Raw genomic sequence first — 17,808 nt, forward strand, 5'->3', positions numbered from 1 at the left:
AGGTGAATTTACAGTGACTAAAATGGAGCTATCACAGTTTTTGTTCATCAGATAAAGCAATAGTGGAAAGAAAAATATATGTCATACTCTAATAAAGCACTTTTCCACGTAGGAGCATGATTTTGTGTACATCTCTGTGCATATTCTTTTGATCACATATTAGCATTTACAACACACATTGATGGAAGCTACAGCAAGGTAATTACAGCACAATACGGAAACAAATATACTTTTAACACTGTCTATATGCATTAAAATACCATGGATCTGTCTGAAGATAGAAATAATACAAATGGCTTGCTCTGTTTCGAAATATGCAACACTGGAAAACAAATGTTTAGTATCTACATTTCTAACATTTCTTATGAGAAGCTGTTTCAATGGATGGTTGCATTTTGTGATAAAGTTCTGTCAAGCTTCACAGTTGGGAGGTAGGCACCACTAACACATTCTTACAGAGAGCACTGTATTTGTACATTCATTTTCACATTCAAGTGTAACCGTGTGGCATTTTTACATAGCTTAATACAGACTGTGGGCATGGAGGCGGTATGAGGAGATTATTGGGGGCATGCTGACAGAATAGAGCAGCTATAATTAATTTGAATACACAAGATACAGACAGGAGAGTCCCTCTGCAGTCAATTCATAGCAGTAACGGCTGTGCTACTGAGTGTTGGCACATTTGAGGAAGCTGTTCATTAACTGTCATACTAATGCAGAAGCACAGGGAGGGGGGGGTGACAGGGGACGCTGTTCCCCACTTACAGATAACAAACACGGTGACACATGTCTGCAGCCAAAGAGAGGTGTGTGGTGGTTTCTCAGGTTTCTCAGGTTGCTAGAGGTGTAAACACATAACCCACAGAAGGGACAGTGGGTCTTATGGGTGCATTATGAGGAACATGATCTGCCCACGAGTGAATCTTAGGAACTTTATGAAGATGGATTAAATATTAGTATAAAAACCTCTGTTAGACTGTGTACTTGGTACTGTGCTCCCTTCCCCCTTTTTTTATTAAACACAGGATTGTCTTTGTGGTTCGTGTTTGCTTAGAATGATTATATAGCCTACCTATATTTATATATTGTCAGTTTTGAATATATATTTACTGTCAGTGCCTTCAAAAACTGTTACAAAAATAATTGATTTGACCCGTTTTCTGATCTGCCACTGGTTTGGTTATATTCTAGTTAGTTAGGAAAAAAATTGTGATCATAGTTAAGAGAAATCAATATTGAGTCACTTGTGAACATCCCTCCTAACAAGCTATTGTGTGTTAATGGAAGCAGCTGTATGAGTATGTAGTGTAACTCCCCAACACCTGTAAACAGATTTTAATGTGTAAAATTGATGGAGTTTAATACTAATTGCAGAAAAGCTCTGCTAGGCTGTCTTCAAAATCACTCCATATGCGCTCACAGCATTAATTTCCCAGGATTTGCCAAAAACACTGCTACCAGTCAACATTGGAAAGCCACTTTGCACACATTAACGTGTATGATAATTAAAAGCCACTGGTTTTTGAAAAGGAGGCCAAAGCAGAAGGATAAAACAAAGCTAGAATGAAAAAAAGGCCACAAACAGTTTTCTGTGACACATTTTCAAATGAATCGTGACTTCAAATGTTCCTGGCTGTATGTTTAAATAGTGGACCTAATAAACTAACCACTTCATGTATATGGCGGATACATTAGGAGATAGTAGTTTCACTTTCCTACATACTGTTGAGTTTCATCTTTCCAGTTCAGAGGACAAAAATGTGCTTGTACCGTCCAAGAAGTGCAACAAACCAGTTCTCAACCAGTTTATTTTGATAGAATCTCTTATAGTTATGGTCCAATGCCAGATTCAGTTTCTTCCAGTCTGTCCGTCGTACCCATCCCATCATTGGTCTGTACTTATCTCTCAGTACTTACCCGTCAGAGCACAGATGTTGGTGCAGGCGTTTCTCAGGCTGTAACAACAGATGATCTCCTTAAAAGTCTTCCTCATCTCCTGACTCCTGAAGGCATAAATCAGCGGGTCGATGACAGAGTTGCACATGATGAGGATGAGGTACATGTTGAAGTGGGACATGAAGCACACGCAGTAGAGGTTCCGCGGACAGGAGATCATCAGGATCAGGTGGAGGAAGAAGGGAGCCCAGCAGACGATGAAGATCCCCAGCAGGATGGTCAGCGTGATGGCGCCCTTCATGCTGGCCCGCTGGTGGATGGAGTTGTAGCCGGGCAGGGCGGCGATGCGCTTGACGTGCGAGCGTGCCAGCATGAACATGTGGCTGTAGAGGGAGGCCATGATGAGAAGCATGGCGAAGAACATGGAGACCAGGCAGATGATGACGGGGGTGGTGTCTGAGTAGATGATGAAGACGATCCCGCAGCCAGTACAGAAGGTCCAGATTCCCCCAATGATGCAGCCCGCTCTTCTCACTGTCATGATGTTGTGGTACCTCAGTGCATAGAAAATAGTGACGTACCTGTAGATGACATGTGTTGATTTCTGGAGTTAAACCTATATAACCGTTTATTTGACACTTGAACTGAATGTTTGCCTAAAACACACACAGAAAGACATATTTTTCATTTGTGCATGTTTAGCTGACCTGATGTGCACTCGCTAAAAGATGCTTTGATAACAGAAGATTATGCTTCAATATTGATCCACTGGAATTAATTGTAAGAATACCAACTTAAGACATTATGATGAGTTCTTTTCTATCGCATTATTAGGAAACTGGGGGGGGTAGTTATTCTGAGCACAAACATGCTGGTGTTGTTAGATAAGCTTACTTAAGTCATTGCTTTTATGAAACATTTTCGTTGGCAGAACTAAAGGAATTATCTTGTGGCTTGTTTCAGGACACAAGAGAACAATGTAATTGTTGTGAGACTCTTGTGAGAGTGCACTTAATTGAAAAGTAGATTTCATATAAAGGCTTGAAAAGAGCTTATTCTGGAGAAATAAAAACAAACGATACAAGTGTGTATCCGTGCACTGAAATGTATGTTCTACAGAGGAAACAGTGCTTGTATCCCTCCATCATTACCTGTCGACAGCGATGGCCAGCAGGCTACACATCGACGCAACGACAGAGATGCAGATCATGGAGTCAAACACGTTGTCCATCTGCCGGATGAAGTGGTCCTCCACCACCAGCTGTCTGTTGTTGAGGAGGTATATGATGATGGTCTCCCAGGCGTTGGATACACTCACCAGCATGTCGGCTACTGCCAGACTGCAACAACAAAACAACTGAGTTTAAGCTTTGATCATAAGCATAGATGTTCAAATAGATGTTTCACAATACATTCATGTCACAGCGGAAGAGAACAATAACATAATTTCATGATTAAAGGTTCGTTATGCAATCGATGACAATTATGATTAGTGTGACATCAAATTCATATAAACCAGGCATAGTTTATTTGATCAATATTTTATCAAAATGATCCACAGGCGACACACTGGCAGCCTTGACAGAAATACTTAAGGTTACAACAAAAACACAAAACAGGACTAAGAGTCCACAGCCACGCTGGAGACGCTAAATGCTAACATCATCAGTGATGTGTTGATGTGTAGCAGGGAATGTTTTCTTTGTTTACAATCTTAGTTTTGCATGTTGTCTCTCCCTCCATTCATTGTGCATCTCGACTTTCACTGAAGACCCACCACAAGAGCATTTCCTTTCTCATGTCTCCCTCATTGGAGCAGGACAAGCCCGACTGTGTGATCTGGCACATTCATTTCCATGATTTTGTGTCAAGCAGCATTTTGGCAAAAGGGATCCATAAACTCCAATAATGATCTTCTCCATGTATCCACAGCAGGGACACTCCCTGAAGCACCACTCCATAACTTTCTTTTGGAAAATCACACCAGAGCCAGCAAGCGGATTTTGTCTAATTTGCATAAAGTTGTTTGACAGTTAGTTATTTGCTTCCGTGCCATAAAAAAAGGAGTAAACTCTGTAGCTCAGGCTTCAGGCTGCCTGGCAGGAAGGAACCTGAACTCTCTTGCAGTGAGGAAACAGTACTGATGACTGAACCACCATGCCACCCTGTGTTACCATGCTAACTTTTGATAATCAGCACTAAAAGCAAAGTATTGGAAAAACTGAAAAAAAAACGATCAGGATTTACCCTCTGGAGAACATGATGGTGTCTGTACTAAATTTCGTGGGAATCAGTCCAATATTTGCTGAGATATTTCACCGTGAAACAAAAATTTCATGGTGCTGCTAGAGGAAGAGTCAGGAATCACTGAACTCATTGGGGTTCATCGTCTACAAAATGGAGTTCAAATTCATCCAACAGTTGTTAAAATATTTCAGTCAAAATACTGACTGACCATTTAAAGATGCCCTATCTACAAGCCTGTCTGAAGATAACAAAGCCAAAGAAGATTTATCTATTTCCCATTAAATAAAAAGCATTTTCAAATAAAAGACAGCAATTCTTTTATCCAACAGTAATCTTATCTGTCTCTCTGTCACTCTGTACAGATGCACTCTGTACAGAGGACACCTCAAAGAAATAATTCAAAAGCACATTAAAGCACTGACCTGAATCTTTGTTCTGTGTCTGAACGCGCTGCTGGAGTCCACTGAGACTCTTTTGCTGTGGTCTTAGGGGATAGGATTAAGACTTTCAAGTAGTAAGGCTGAGATCCAACTAAAGTGACGACTTATTGACATTAATTAGTTTTGAAACTGAGTTGGAAGTGTGTTTCCATCAACTGGTTACAGTTGTGTAACCACTTTGAGCCTGGTATGAAAGATTAGAAGATCAAAAGAATGTCAAGAACTCCTTCATCACTCCAGGTTCACCGTGACAATTTATTTATTCACTTTTAATACGTGATTCGTGCCAGTTTCAAGGGCTGATTTGCACAGACTCTGCAATGTTTCTGTAGTGGGAAGGAATGAACAGAGACAAAGCCTTCATCACCACTAAAGTTTGACCTGCTGGTGGCACAAGAGAGAATCTGTCAAACAATGAAGTACATGACATATTTCATGGTGCCAAAGTGTACGAACATTGGCATCCCTTTAGAAACGGTACTAGTGTAAAACAAATGGAGGAAGAAGATGAACTTGCACAAACAATCAGCTTTTAAACTGAGGACAGTGTAGATTTTTAAACTGGATTACCGACCAGCCAAAGCAGACAACTGGCCCTGGGTTCGATGTGATAAAGTACAGATTTGTATGTAAATACTGAATGCTCCACAGAAGCCTCAAAAAGCCACCATAAAAATATAAATTGAAGCGACAAGCACCTCAAAAGGGCACACCTACATTATTACCTAATCTTACTGGGTGTCAGTTTCAGGTTGTTCGAACACAGTAGATAATCCTTAATTAGTTTGCGGTTAATCAATTTACAGTATTACACACAATTTGCAGAGTGTCAGAGAAATAGAGGCTTCACAGCTCTCGCTCCCCCTCGGGCCTCAGTCCAGCCCTGAAGGTTTTACAGAACATCAAAACAGAAGATAAATACTTAAACCACTACTTGGTAAACACCTGGTGAAATCACTCTATTAGACATATTCAGCCTGCTAATTACTTCATTATTTCTCATCTTATGTATTCAACAGCTGAACCAGTCACCTGCAGACGAAGAAGTACATGGGTGAGTGGAGGTTCTTGTTCTTTACTATGGCTGTGATGACCAGGATGTTCTCCAGCAGGGAGATGATACCCAGGATCAGAAAGACCTGAGGAGAGAAGAATACGGCGTAACAGAGAAGACTGGAGCAATAAAGGTGAGTAGAATAGGGTGGACAAAAACAGAGTAATGTTTGGCTCTTAAATAAATCAGAGGGGTGATGTGTGATAATAAACACGATGGAAAAGAGGAAACTATGCAAACTTTTGCTATTTTTTTCAGGCTGTTTTTAGATGAAACAGTGGAGCATTTTACCTCATCGTGTTAAATATTAAAATGAATCAGTGTAACAATAGAAAAGTTATAGAAGAGTTTTAATTTATTCATTCATTCAAACCTGTATTTAAGTTTTCCTCATTTGCAAATATGTTGAGATGCAGCTTTAACAAATCCAAGCGAACAAAAGGCTACTCAGTGAGGTGAAATTATCCAGGTGTCGAGGTGAGATAGTCGATCTTAACAACGTGTTGTAGAGAACTGCATGTGGTTGGTGTATGTAAATACATCCTATATATCATGCTGAAAAATAAAAACAACAGTGTTCACACCTCTACGGCGATGTGGACCTGCTCGCATGCCGCAGGTTTGGAAGTGCTTGTCCTGTCTGGCAGCAGCGGAGGGGAGAGGGTGTAGTTTTGGTGATAGTAGGAGTAAGCCCAGGTGGAGTTACCCAGCATCACCTCCTCCTGGTAGGAGGACTCATCAGACGCATTCATCCCTGCTGTGGCTCTGGTCCAGATCACTGCTGATCTATTGCGGATGCCATTTTTCAAGCAGGCTGCAAAAGACAACAGATGTTGAAGTAAGACATTATTTTGATTGTGTGAAATTTGAGTTTTTGCTCCGGGGCGTCAGCTTTCTGTCCACACCTGCTTCCAAGAACTTCAATACAGGGAATAGACTAACATAACACAAACTTAATTCACACTAAGAACCAGATGAATTACATATTTAATGCCATTACTTTTGTGACATAACATCATTTCAGATTAATAGTGTTATTTCATCACTTATATATACATATATATATTTGGAAATGTGCTGTTTTGCTTTCCTCCTGGGAGTTAGATGAGTAGACAGACTCATGTTTGTTTGCTAAATATAAAGCTACCACCCGCAATTGGTTAGTTTAACTTAGCACAATGACTGGAAACAGCTTGCCCACGTCAGTCCAACAACAAAAACCACCCACTACCAATGTCATGCTCACAAGAGACAGCTAGCCTCAGGCTGTAAAACTCCTCAACTGATGCTTTGACTCCATCATGAATAAGAGTTTTTTTGTGTGACTACAGCTAGCAATTCATTGCACAACCCTGTGCTGTAAAATGACAAATAAATCAACCGTGAACCAAGATGTGTCAGACTGTTACGGTAGATCAGGTCAGATGAGGTTTCTTTTTGTTAAGATTAGATACTGCTACATAAAAAATCAGTCACAATGACCAAAAGATGGCATTCAGATTGTATCCCATAATAATGTCTCAGCAGACAAAACAAAATGGCGCTGGAGTTTGTTCTGAACATGCTCCTCGTCCTAACATGACACCGTTTCAAGTGAATAGCACACAAACATCTCTTCTGTCCTCAGCTGATGAGATGCGTTGAAAACGGCATTAAAAGCGTAGCGTTAACTCTTCCTGCAGGCTGCAACTCAACTCAGCTCATGACCTCATTAACAGACCCTCTGGTGATGTCAAATGACACTATTTGGGTTACTTATACATTTCCACAGAGCTGTTTACTCTGTTGTGAATTTCCTGAGTCATCTGGTACATGATATGTGTGAGTGCTGCTGCCAAAAGCTGATGAAGAAAACAACTACTAGACACATGATTGAAATAGAAAGGGAAGCAAACACATTGATGACAAAACAAAACCATTAATGCAGAGTTAAGTGATAAACTTATTTCTCCATTATGCCCACCACAAGTCCTGTTTGGACTGCTGTCTCTTATTTCTGCAGAATGCCATTATCCAAATCCCATTACAAAGTGACACCACGAGCTTAGCAGGAAAACATAATTAAGCACTGCTGCGGGGCTAAATGAAAAAGCCACACCAGTTATGTTTGAGTAGTTAAGATATTTTACTGCTCTTATGCTTGCACTTTGAACACAATAATTGCTGGAAATATGAATGATAGTGGAATTAAAATCCAGCACTAATTGACACAGCAGTTATCTTAAGCTGTTCAAAGGCGAGAGGCAATTACTCTGACTAAAAAGTATAATTCATACTGGAAAAATACGTTTACCTGTTTATAATTTCATAACATTTAAACTCATTCAAATCCCAGTGGCTGGAGGCCAAAAACATTTCAATTATTTACTCTATATGGGGAGACCTGTTTCTCACATCAGTTTATTATCTATTAATATCAGTATCATATGATATTCTTCCCAAATATACAGAAAGTGTTCATAACATCTCTCTCTCTGGGCCCTTGAGCAGGTTTCATAGAGTCGCCAGCAATTCATTTTCACACCACTGAACCACTGATCTAACCTGACTGAAAATATCCCCGTATTTGATATCGTACTTCATACATAAGCTACAAGTAGCTATATTCACTGATAACATATACACGAGTTCACGAGAGCTAGCAGGACTCATTAAACAAGGAAGATCTTAATCAATATTCCTCTTTTTAACGATTGCAAACCTTTAAAAACATCACATCAAAGACAACTAGTCAACTTGAAACAGAGCTATGAATCCCAGCGCAGCAGACATGGCGCATTAGCAGTGCTGGATGTGAAACTGTAGATGAATGGATTACAGAGCAGGCCTGAGCTACAAGAGCTGTAATGTACATGAGGGCCCCTGGGTACCGGGATCTAAGGAGGCAGAGGGCCCCTTCACCAGAGCCTTTGTTTTCTCTGACTGACAAAGAAAAACTGGTGTTAACAACACATGACTCTGAAGTAGATGAATCACTTGATCATTTCTTTTTAGATCCTGATCTGAGTTCTTTCTTATTATGAGTCTGATCTTAGATGTAGTTTTATTATCTATATGAATTAATTAAGAAATTCCAATAAGACAGCAGGGAAGCAGGTTTTTCTTATGATATCTTACCCTACAGCAGTGCTTCCCAACAGAGGTTTTATGTGCCCCAATTTCTGCAACTGCTGAGAATAAATGAAGAGTGGCATAGCTCCACTAAAACGACAAAAATAGAAATTATTTACAAGTAATGGCACCCAGATTACACATTTCCTGTTGTGGGAATGTTGAATGTTTTCACTGAACGTTTCAGTAAACTGTTTACTAACTACTTATTTCACCTATTTTCCAACGAAAAAAAAAATCAGCTCGTAATAACTGCAGCATTATTGAATTTTTTTAAGGATATACTGTATGTTGAAGATGCTCACAGCACTGGGGAGAGATAGTGGCCTGGTTTATTACGGAAAAAAGTCTTCAGACCAGGAACAATCTGCCCCACTTTGCTGTCTTTAGATGTATAAAGTAGGAGCAGTGCTTGCAAGTAATAACAGCAGGGGATGCAGCCTAAAAGAAGCTAGATGAGGGGTTGTCTGTGGTGACTTTTTCCTTAAACTGCACTGCTGTGTTTTTTTGTCAGTGTAAATCCACGAACCGCCTCCAATGACATTTCACTTTGATGTAATGGAGCATGCAGGCTGTTGACACGTTTCTTTTATTCTAAAACTGTCTTCCACACCAATTAATTTCAAGATCAAGGTTCTGTAAGAAAGTGTCTGACAAACCAGTGTCAGATTTTCAGATTGCTTTGTTTCTAATGTTGCAAGAAGAAGCTCTCAGTTTTAGTAGAAACCCCAAAGAACTTTCGGCTGGTATTTTTGTGTTAGCTCAGGAGTCAGCAGCTGGAGCCTAGAGTGACTCCTTATTGACAGAATACAGCTTTCATCTGTTTAAAACAAAAACACATTGTGAAAACGTTCAATATTTGAGTTATGTGCAGGCTGACAGCACCCGTACTCTCTGCTGTGATGTGTTTGCCTGCAGATATCTGTTTCCTGCTGATCTGACTTGTGTTGCCGTTTCAATTTGTGATTTCATAGACGGGTGGCGCGTGCAGCACGTGATGCTTTGCTGCAGTGATGTGAAGATGTCAGTCACTGTACTGTACAAATTATGCTCTCCGTCAGGGTGAGTGCACAATTACGCCCCTTACCAGCCGACACTCTGGCACAAGTCGCCCCCTCATTCACAAAGTCCAGTGATTCAAGCTGTAATGTTTGTGAAAGGGTGACTGATTATGTGTTCATGTTAAGACACCTTCTGCTATAATCACAGCTTCCCTGTGGATTCAGCAGCTCCGACTCTTTGCTCCCTGTCTGTCTCTTCCTTTTTATCCCCCTGTCTGTGTTTTCCTCAGGCCACCTCCATCTTTTGTTGTGACAGTCTCAGGGGGTCGAATATTGACTGGGATCTTGTGCCACAATCACAGAACAGAAGCCAAGACTCACACTGCCTTGATCACAGCATCAAGAGAGACATCTTGAAGCTGACATCGTCTGACTTCAAAGTCCCACCGTGGATGCACATCGTGTTGCTTGAAGAAAAATGTGGACAGGTTTTTTTTAGTTCCTGTTGAAATGTGAGTCCAAAGAAAAAGTTGGGCGTGACAGCTTATATAAACACATATTATTGTGGATGGAAATGAATAGAATCAAATAGATCCTGTTAAAATTCTCAGCATATTTAAGGGTTTGAAGGTTATTTCAATGTTCGTGTGGGAAATGACAGAGTTTAGAAGTTTATGTACCTTTAAATGTGTTCTACATTATTCATTCACATTGAGGACAACATCATTTATGCACAGTGCAACTAATGTAATTAAATCCAATCACATGGACCACACCAAAACAACAAACCTGCAGTGAGCCTGCAGTGTATGTCACAAGGAAACACGATGAATAAATCACCTCACAGTTATCAGAGGGATGTGCAGGTCTCAGGATTATCTATATCCTAAGTCCTTCTCATAATATTGTTATATCGTATAGGCCCAAAATTCAATAAGAAATAACATAATGAGAAAAATATATTCACTTTCACTTTAAAGTTCAATCAGTTCTTAAAGTTAAAGTTGTTTTTTTCCTTAACTACTAATCATTTGCTAAAATAAATTAAAACATTCTTGATTTTATTGTTTTATATATCGTTTATATTTCTTATTTCGCCAGTGCACAAATTCTCATTTTCCTCATCTCGTTTCCAGTTTTCCTAAATGTCTGAAACAAAGTCTGATGTTACTCTACTCACACATTCATTCATTTATTCTCAGGTTTAAGTTCTTTCTCGTCATATGCACAATTCGTCGTTGGTAATGATATTCTTAGGCTCCAACTGTGCTCTTAAAAATATCTATAACAAAGGAAAAATCACATAATTTTATGGAGACATAAAATAGTGCAGCAGCTAAATAGTATACATTAATATGGTAACCTGGGTAATGTATAAACAATACAGTAAAATGTCTAACTGAAATCTTAGGGATTAGTCAGTAACACTGAGTGATTCAGCACAACAGTGATTGAGTGTGTGGCCCACTGATAAAAACCTTGCATTTGCAGCATTCTTTGGTATTAAGAACTGAGCGTTGAGTCACAAGTGGACTCAATCACCCAGGAGTGTTTGGTCTGTCAGAGATGGCGGGCAGAAGCTGTTGTCTCCAGTACAGATAATGAACGGAGGACACTGTTTGTAAGAGTGAGGTCCAAAAACACCTGCAATTGTTGCAACAGGTGCAGCCAAAAAGAGCAAACGGAGCCATTTTAGGTTCCCTATTTAACTACTAGTGTTATATGCTGATGTATCAAGCTATATTTTTGACTCAGTCAGTTCTGCAGCTCCTTAAATGTTCAGGATGAACCTTTATTGAGCCAGTCGTAATTCACCTCCAGGTCCTGCATTAACCCAGCAGGGATTCTTTTTACAATAATGACGGTTCACTGTTCATGGCTACTTACTAATGAAATCAATAATGTTCCACCCAAATATTGATTTCAAATTATTCTATTGATTTTCTTCTTCAAAAAAAAAAACAGCTGCTTAGCTTCAAGGGTTGGAGCTACGTCCACAGCAGCATAACCTCTAAAGTCTAGGTTTAGCCCACTCAGCATAATAATTCGGATAAGATTTTCATGGATGGTGAAGTGAAACTGGGAGATTCTTTCTGCTATCTATCTATCTATCTATCTATCTATCTATCTATCTATCTATCTATCTATCTATCTATCTATCTATCTATCTATCTATGTATCTATCTATCTATCTATCTATCTATCTATCTATCTATCTATCTATCTATCTATCTATCTATCTATCTATCTATCTATCTATCTATCTATCTATCTATCTATCTATCTATGTATGATTGGATGTGGTGCCCATAGCAACGGTCTGTTATTCATAGTAGCAGCCTATTATTCAGAAAAAATAACAGACCATAGGACGTCTTAATTGACCAATCAGAAGTTCTTAACAAAGCTGTGTGATAAATATCTTTACTGCATAAACCTGCTTAATTTCTGATTCACTGAGCTGCTGCTCTCTGACATGAACAAACTGAAAAGGACAGTTATGCTGAATGCCTTTCGTCTGTGCGGATTTAAAAGCTTCCCGTACAGCAGAGAGCTGCTCCCGCTGCTCCTCCTCTCGCTCTGCTCTGTGAGGACGGCACCAGCGGAGGCTGATCCGACACAACTAACTCGGCACAACAATCACATTCTGCATCTGATCTCATGATGTGGGTGACTCCGGCGACAGCGACACGGACGACAGCAAAAACACAGCGGTCATGGGCACTTCTTCAGAGGTTGCCATGGCTACACTATCACAAACATAACACAACAAACATTGTCTTTCTCTCTCTGATGTCTCTGAAACATTAGAGCATCATCACCATTCAAGCCATCATCAAACCTTTCTTGGCTTGTACTCTCAGCCAGTCTAGTGCTAAGCAGCTGTTGGTGGTTGCCACCAACAGATTCACCTGGAGGATTATTGAAATAGATAGTTGGCTGTGTTTCACTAGAAAATCATTATACCTTTGATAATTACTTGGGATACTCAACAGCAGATTTAAAAAATCATGCAAACATGCCTGAAACACAAATGTTTTTATATTCTATATTTCATCAATATAGTTCATATACACGTACGCACACATGTGCATGAGCATAATTACATTCACTCTTTCTTCACATGGGTGGGGCACTGATGTACTGAGACAGGCTGCTGGATACAGTAATGTTTAAAGACATGGAGGGATTATATATATATATATATGTAGGGAACAAAATCAGCTTCATACACTGTGTGCTCCTGTTTCAGATCACATTCTGCTGTATTCAAATTTCAAAAATGAAACAACTTGAATGGAATATCAACAGCGACAATATAGCAGTGCTTTTTATGCATAGAAATGCCAAAATCCAACGGTTTATATATCATCATATAGGTAATTTTTTTGAAAACCACTTGTTAAACCACAAGGCAATGTCTGTTTTACTTCACCACACTGATGCAAAAATAACGTAAAAATTCCAAATCATTATTTTACTGGTTAAAAATGGCCGAAGAGATATTGAGGGGAGGGTTACTTCAGTATACACAACACGTAGAAATCTTTGATGGTTGACAAATCTGAATTGATTCACAATGTATGTGATCACATCAGCCAGCCCTGTTTAGGGACCCACATCGAGAACCTGTCTCACGCCTCCCTGTGTGCTACATGCATTTTATGTCATGCAGCTGTTTTACAAGAGTCTTTTGAGGCATTATTTACATAACCTTTAAAAAAAAGTGCCAATGAGAGAAGCAAGCAACAAAGGAGAACACGTGAACCATTATGCAAACCAAAGAACAGAACTAAAAAGAATCTGTATATGGAGGCGAGCTTTTGTTCCCCCAGCAGGAGATGTGTTTATCTGCAGCCAGATTCAGGTCGGTCGGTAAAAAGGCGGCTCCTTGTCTCACACTGAGTGATGCACCGAGCTGCTACTTTGCAACTGTGGTGTTTAATCTTTGTGAGAAAATTATATTTTCTTCAGACAATTATCACAGTGACAATTAGGTTGAACAAGCAGAGCAATTTCTGCACAAAGGAGGGGGGGCATCTATTAAGCTCTCCTAATGCCAATGAAACAGTGGTCTCGCAGCTTTCACCAAGTGTCGCTCATTTGCGCCGTTTTGTGCCAAACAGTGTGACACTGTGCGCTGACACAGCCATCAGCTGATAGGCAGCTCTGTGCTGATATACAGTGACTTACAGTGGATGAGGTGTGTTATTTTTTATTAATCAAGGGCTGCTGTAACTTCAGCTGAAGCAAAAGCACATCTGGCAGGATGCCATGAGACTATGTTTGTGTTTCCATAGGAAGTAGCAGAGGGAGCCGAGCTCAAAGGGAGGCTCTATCTGTGCTGTGAAATCAGTCGTGCAATTCATAGCCACAGCAAATAGAATTGATCCATACCACTACTGTGGTCCTAACAGACATCAGGACTGCATTGTTGGCAAAGTTGCTCGGAGGGAGAAACTGAGATACAGTTTCTGGCAGTTTTTCATTTTCAATATACATGCTGCACTGCGTTGTGTCCATTAAAGACACAGTCTTATACCTCATGTGAACTATCCTGAACAGCACTGGTTATGATGCAATGTTTGAGACAATCAAATACAGGTGGATGACCATAGGGTTCAGTTTCTCTACCAGATGACTTGGGGATTTTTAATAAAATGCATGTAAATACAATACGATTTATTGGTTTATATGAAGTTATTGGTAGTTCATCTTGACAGATTATCATTGTTAACCAGATGTCCCCAACAAAAAGTAGAAAATAAAATTCAAATATCACAAAAAAGCACAGTGAAACCCTGAAAATCCTGTAAATCACTGCAAACTCTGTACTAAGAACCACAGACATGAAGTTTCCATCATAATGACGTCTCAGAAGACAAAAATAATCAGGTATGATGATGTCACTATAAAATCACACTCACCTGAGATCCTCAAGTCGAAGCAATGTAACAGCCGGTACTCTACAAGTGAGAGTTTTGACAAAAAATGACTGTAAGAATGCAAAGATGTCCTCTGAGGTGGTGGTGAAAATCCATCATGAGTGGGGAGACGGAGATAAAGAATGACTCACCTCTCGTGGGAGCTGTGACTCAAATCCTTTCCACAAGTGGCTCAGATGGACTGGACTGTGCCTCCGTGGAGCATCAGACCAGTGGATTTACGTATTGTGACAGTGGAGATGCTGAGCTGAGAGAGAGAGCGAGGGAGAGAGCGCGCGAGAGAGAGAGAGAGAAGGGGAGAGAGAGAGAGAGAGAGAGAGAGAGGGAGGCAGAGAGGGAGGGAGAGGAACTCCCTCTTCAGATCTGACAGCATGGACACGACGTGCAGCTACTGCCAGCAATTTCTAGCCATCTCCCTCACAGTGGGTTGAAGAGAGCAGCAGCCAAAAGCACAGAGCTTCCTCCATGTTGAAAGGATTGTGTCTGTGGGGAGCTCCATCTTAGAGGAATTTAGCTCTGAGGTGGGACTTGGTGCAGAACTCCAACCTGCAGTAAAGTGAGAACTGCAATCAGCAGCAGGAGGAAGAAAAAGGCATTTTGATACTTGATATTTTGAACTTTTTTCATGTGAGTTTGTCGGGTTAAACTCCAAAACTCAACAATTCATACAACACAATATAATTACTACATTTGTTGAAGTGGTAGCGGACTAGCTATGATTACTGTCATTTCTAATGCATACACACACACACACACACACAGCTCCCTGCTGATATCCTGCAGTTATACACCAACAGTGCAACTACATGACAGACAACATCATAAACCGCTAAATTATTCTGCACTGTCAGTGGTATCAAAGACTAAATCAAGTAGGAGGAAAAATATTTAACAAAAAAACCCTAAAAATAGTTTGTATATTTATTCATATTATAGCACAACGTGCAGCATTCAGATATGAGTCTCATTACATGTGTGTCTGCATTATCACTGTGTTTTACATTCAGTGTTTCCACAGTTAAATTGTACTTATACAATAAGCTATTTACAGTAAATGCAGTTAGTGGGGGGCAGCATGATGGTGGCGCTGTGGTTAGCAGCAAGAAGGTTCCAGGTTCAGCCAAATGCAGTTTGCTTTTGAACCTTGAGCCTCTCTGTGAGGAGTTTACATGTTCTCCATGTGTTTGCGTGGGTTCTCTGCTGGTACCCTGGCTTCCTCCCGCAGTGCAAAGAGATGCAGGTTAAGTTTCTATCTACGGTTAATTGGTGACTCTAAATTAAGTGTGAGTGTAAATATTTGTCTGTCTCTAAGTGTCAGCCCTGTGATTGGCAGAAGACCAGTCCGGGATGTACCCCACCTCTCACCCAATGTCCAGCGCCATGAGCGGCCATGAGGGAGGAGCAGGATGGATGTATGGAAGGATGGATGCACAAACTGGTGACATAATCCCCCAGTGTGAGTGCACAGTGTAGTGATTCAGGTGAAAATCAGGACTCTGCACCACAAATTGCCGTTGATTAGTAGGTCAGAATGAACAATGTGTAAATGCAAAGTCGGTCATTTGGGTACCTACAGCATCATAGTTTGCAATAGAGCACTCTTGAGTGGACACATAAAAGAATAACCATATTTTGAAGATAAGATGAAACCTAAGATGATCTCAAACTACCTACAACAATAAAAGTTATTCTCCACTAAGTTGATATCACAAAGTTTGGTTACTCATAAGAAATAAGTATAAAAGTTTATCACTAAGCCTGATGAGCCTGTGCTTGGCTCTCATTTATTACCAAGGTGGTAAAACTGTACTGTACTTTTCTAAACACAACAATATACCAGACCTGCACACTTTTTGGATGGTAGAACAATGGGAACCAGCTGTAAACATGCTTCAACAGCTGCATTCAACTGCAAAACTAATACACTAGATCGTTGTATGCAGATAAGGTCAGTAGGACCAGAAACTGGCAGCATGAAGTAATGTCTCGGAGGCAATTGATGTGATTGTGCTCGGCTTTTTATACCCTCCACACCTGCCAAACAGGCTGCTTATTTTTTTATCTCCCATATGCAGCAAAGGAGGCTTCAAAATATGAACACAAAGAGGCAATGATGTTAATTAAGTCTACATAATTACAGTTCTTCTCCATACAGTCATTTCTGCTACAGTAATAGGCTCAGCATACTGCTTTCTTTGCTCGTTTGTGTTTTATTTAATGTTCTGTCTGTACTGTATCTATCCAGAACACAGCGTTCCTTCATAGGCTCAGTATATCATGCGTTTGTGTTTGCATTTCCTCGGGGCATGACCTGATTGACACAGTGCAAACATTATAGTGGGATGAAAATGTGCTCTGTCTTCATATACATTCACACAAAAAAAAAAAACAACCCTTGAAGATGCACAGATGTCACACTGTGACAGAAGATTCTCAGAAAATAATGTCCTAATGGTTTGCATGATGTAGATGACAAAGGATGACATTCATCATTACAATAAACATGTGTGCTGCTTTGACTTCGTCATAATTACTTCCCTCCCATTGACTATAGAGACACATACAGTAAATTCTGTTCTGCTGACTGATTAAACATTGTTTAAATTTTGAAATATCTTTCTATTTGCGCTCATAATAATGTTGGCAGATCTGCAACCTTTGCTGCACACAAATGCTCCTTTCTCATTCATTTGCATTTACAAGCAGCAGATTATCAAGGCTTGAATCGGACCGCTGTATAGTGAATGTCCATGGTCGTGGTTTAGGATTTAGATGAGAACCCTTCAGTGACATAACGAGCAGGGATTATGTGTGATAGGAGCACATGCAGTTAATACATCTGAGTATGTGTGTTTCCTCCTCAAAAAACAATGAATTTCTCAAACCAAATGAAAGATGCATTTAGGAGATTCTTATGGGAGGCTACATTAACTTCTGAGCATCCTGAGTGGCAATTAGATCCAGGTTGACGTGAGTGCCACCCGGACCTCCCACTCACCTGTTAGTCTTTTTATCTATTAAGCTTCAAAGAACCATTGGAGCGATTCAATCTAATAGCGTAGGAGACACTTTCATGTTTTTCCTCATTTTCTCTTGCTTTACAGGTCGTG

General features: G+C 40.1%; 1 protein-coding gene across 1 annotated transcript; it reads right to left on the reverse strand.

The window, feature by feature from the left end:
* Positions 1–1,909: 1,909 nt before the first annotated feature.
* On the reverse strand, positions 1,910–15,107 carry LOC139204938 (melanocortin receptor 5-like). The gene is made up of 5 exons (XM_070834971.1): positions 14,830–15,107; positions 6,225–6,454; positions 5,619–5,725; positions 3,051–3,239; positions 1,910–2,480 (listed from the first exon to the last, which is right to left on the reverse strand). Exons 2-5 carry the CDS (start codon positions 6,390–6,392, stop codon positions 1,910–1,912), a joined length of 1,035 nt encoding a protein of 344 aa, XP_070691072.1. The 5' UTR covers positions 6,393–6,454; positions 14,830–15,107.
* Between the last annotated feature and the right edge of the window lie 2,701 nt (positions 15,108–17,808).

This window comes from Pempheris klunzingeri, chromosome 8 (genome assembly GCF_042242105.1).
Source record: "Pempheris klunzingeri isolate RE-2024b chromosome 8, fPemKlu1.hap1, whole genome shotgun sequence".
Classification (NCBI taxonomy): Eukaryota; Metazoa; Chordata; class Actinopteri; order Acropomatiformes; family Pempheridae; genus Pempheris; species Pempheris klunzingeri.

Excerpts from the sequence above, each read along its gene's own strand:
- LOC139204938 (XM_070834971.1), bottom strand. The coding sequence starts at position 6,392 with ATGAATGCGTCTGATGAGTCCTCCTACCAGGAGGAGGTGATGCTGGGT. Across the intron at positions 5,726-6,224 it reads AGGTCCACATCGCCGTAGAG|GTCTTTCTGATCCTGGGTAT; the intron begins GTGTGAACACTG and ends TTCTCTCCTCAG. Across the intron at positions 2,481-3,050 it reads CTGGCCATCGCTGTCGACAG|GTACGTCACTATTTTCTATG; the intron begins GTAATGATGGAG and ends TGTCATCTACAG.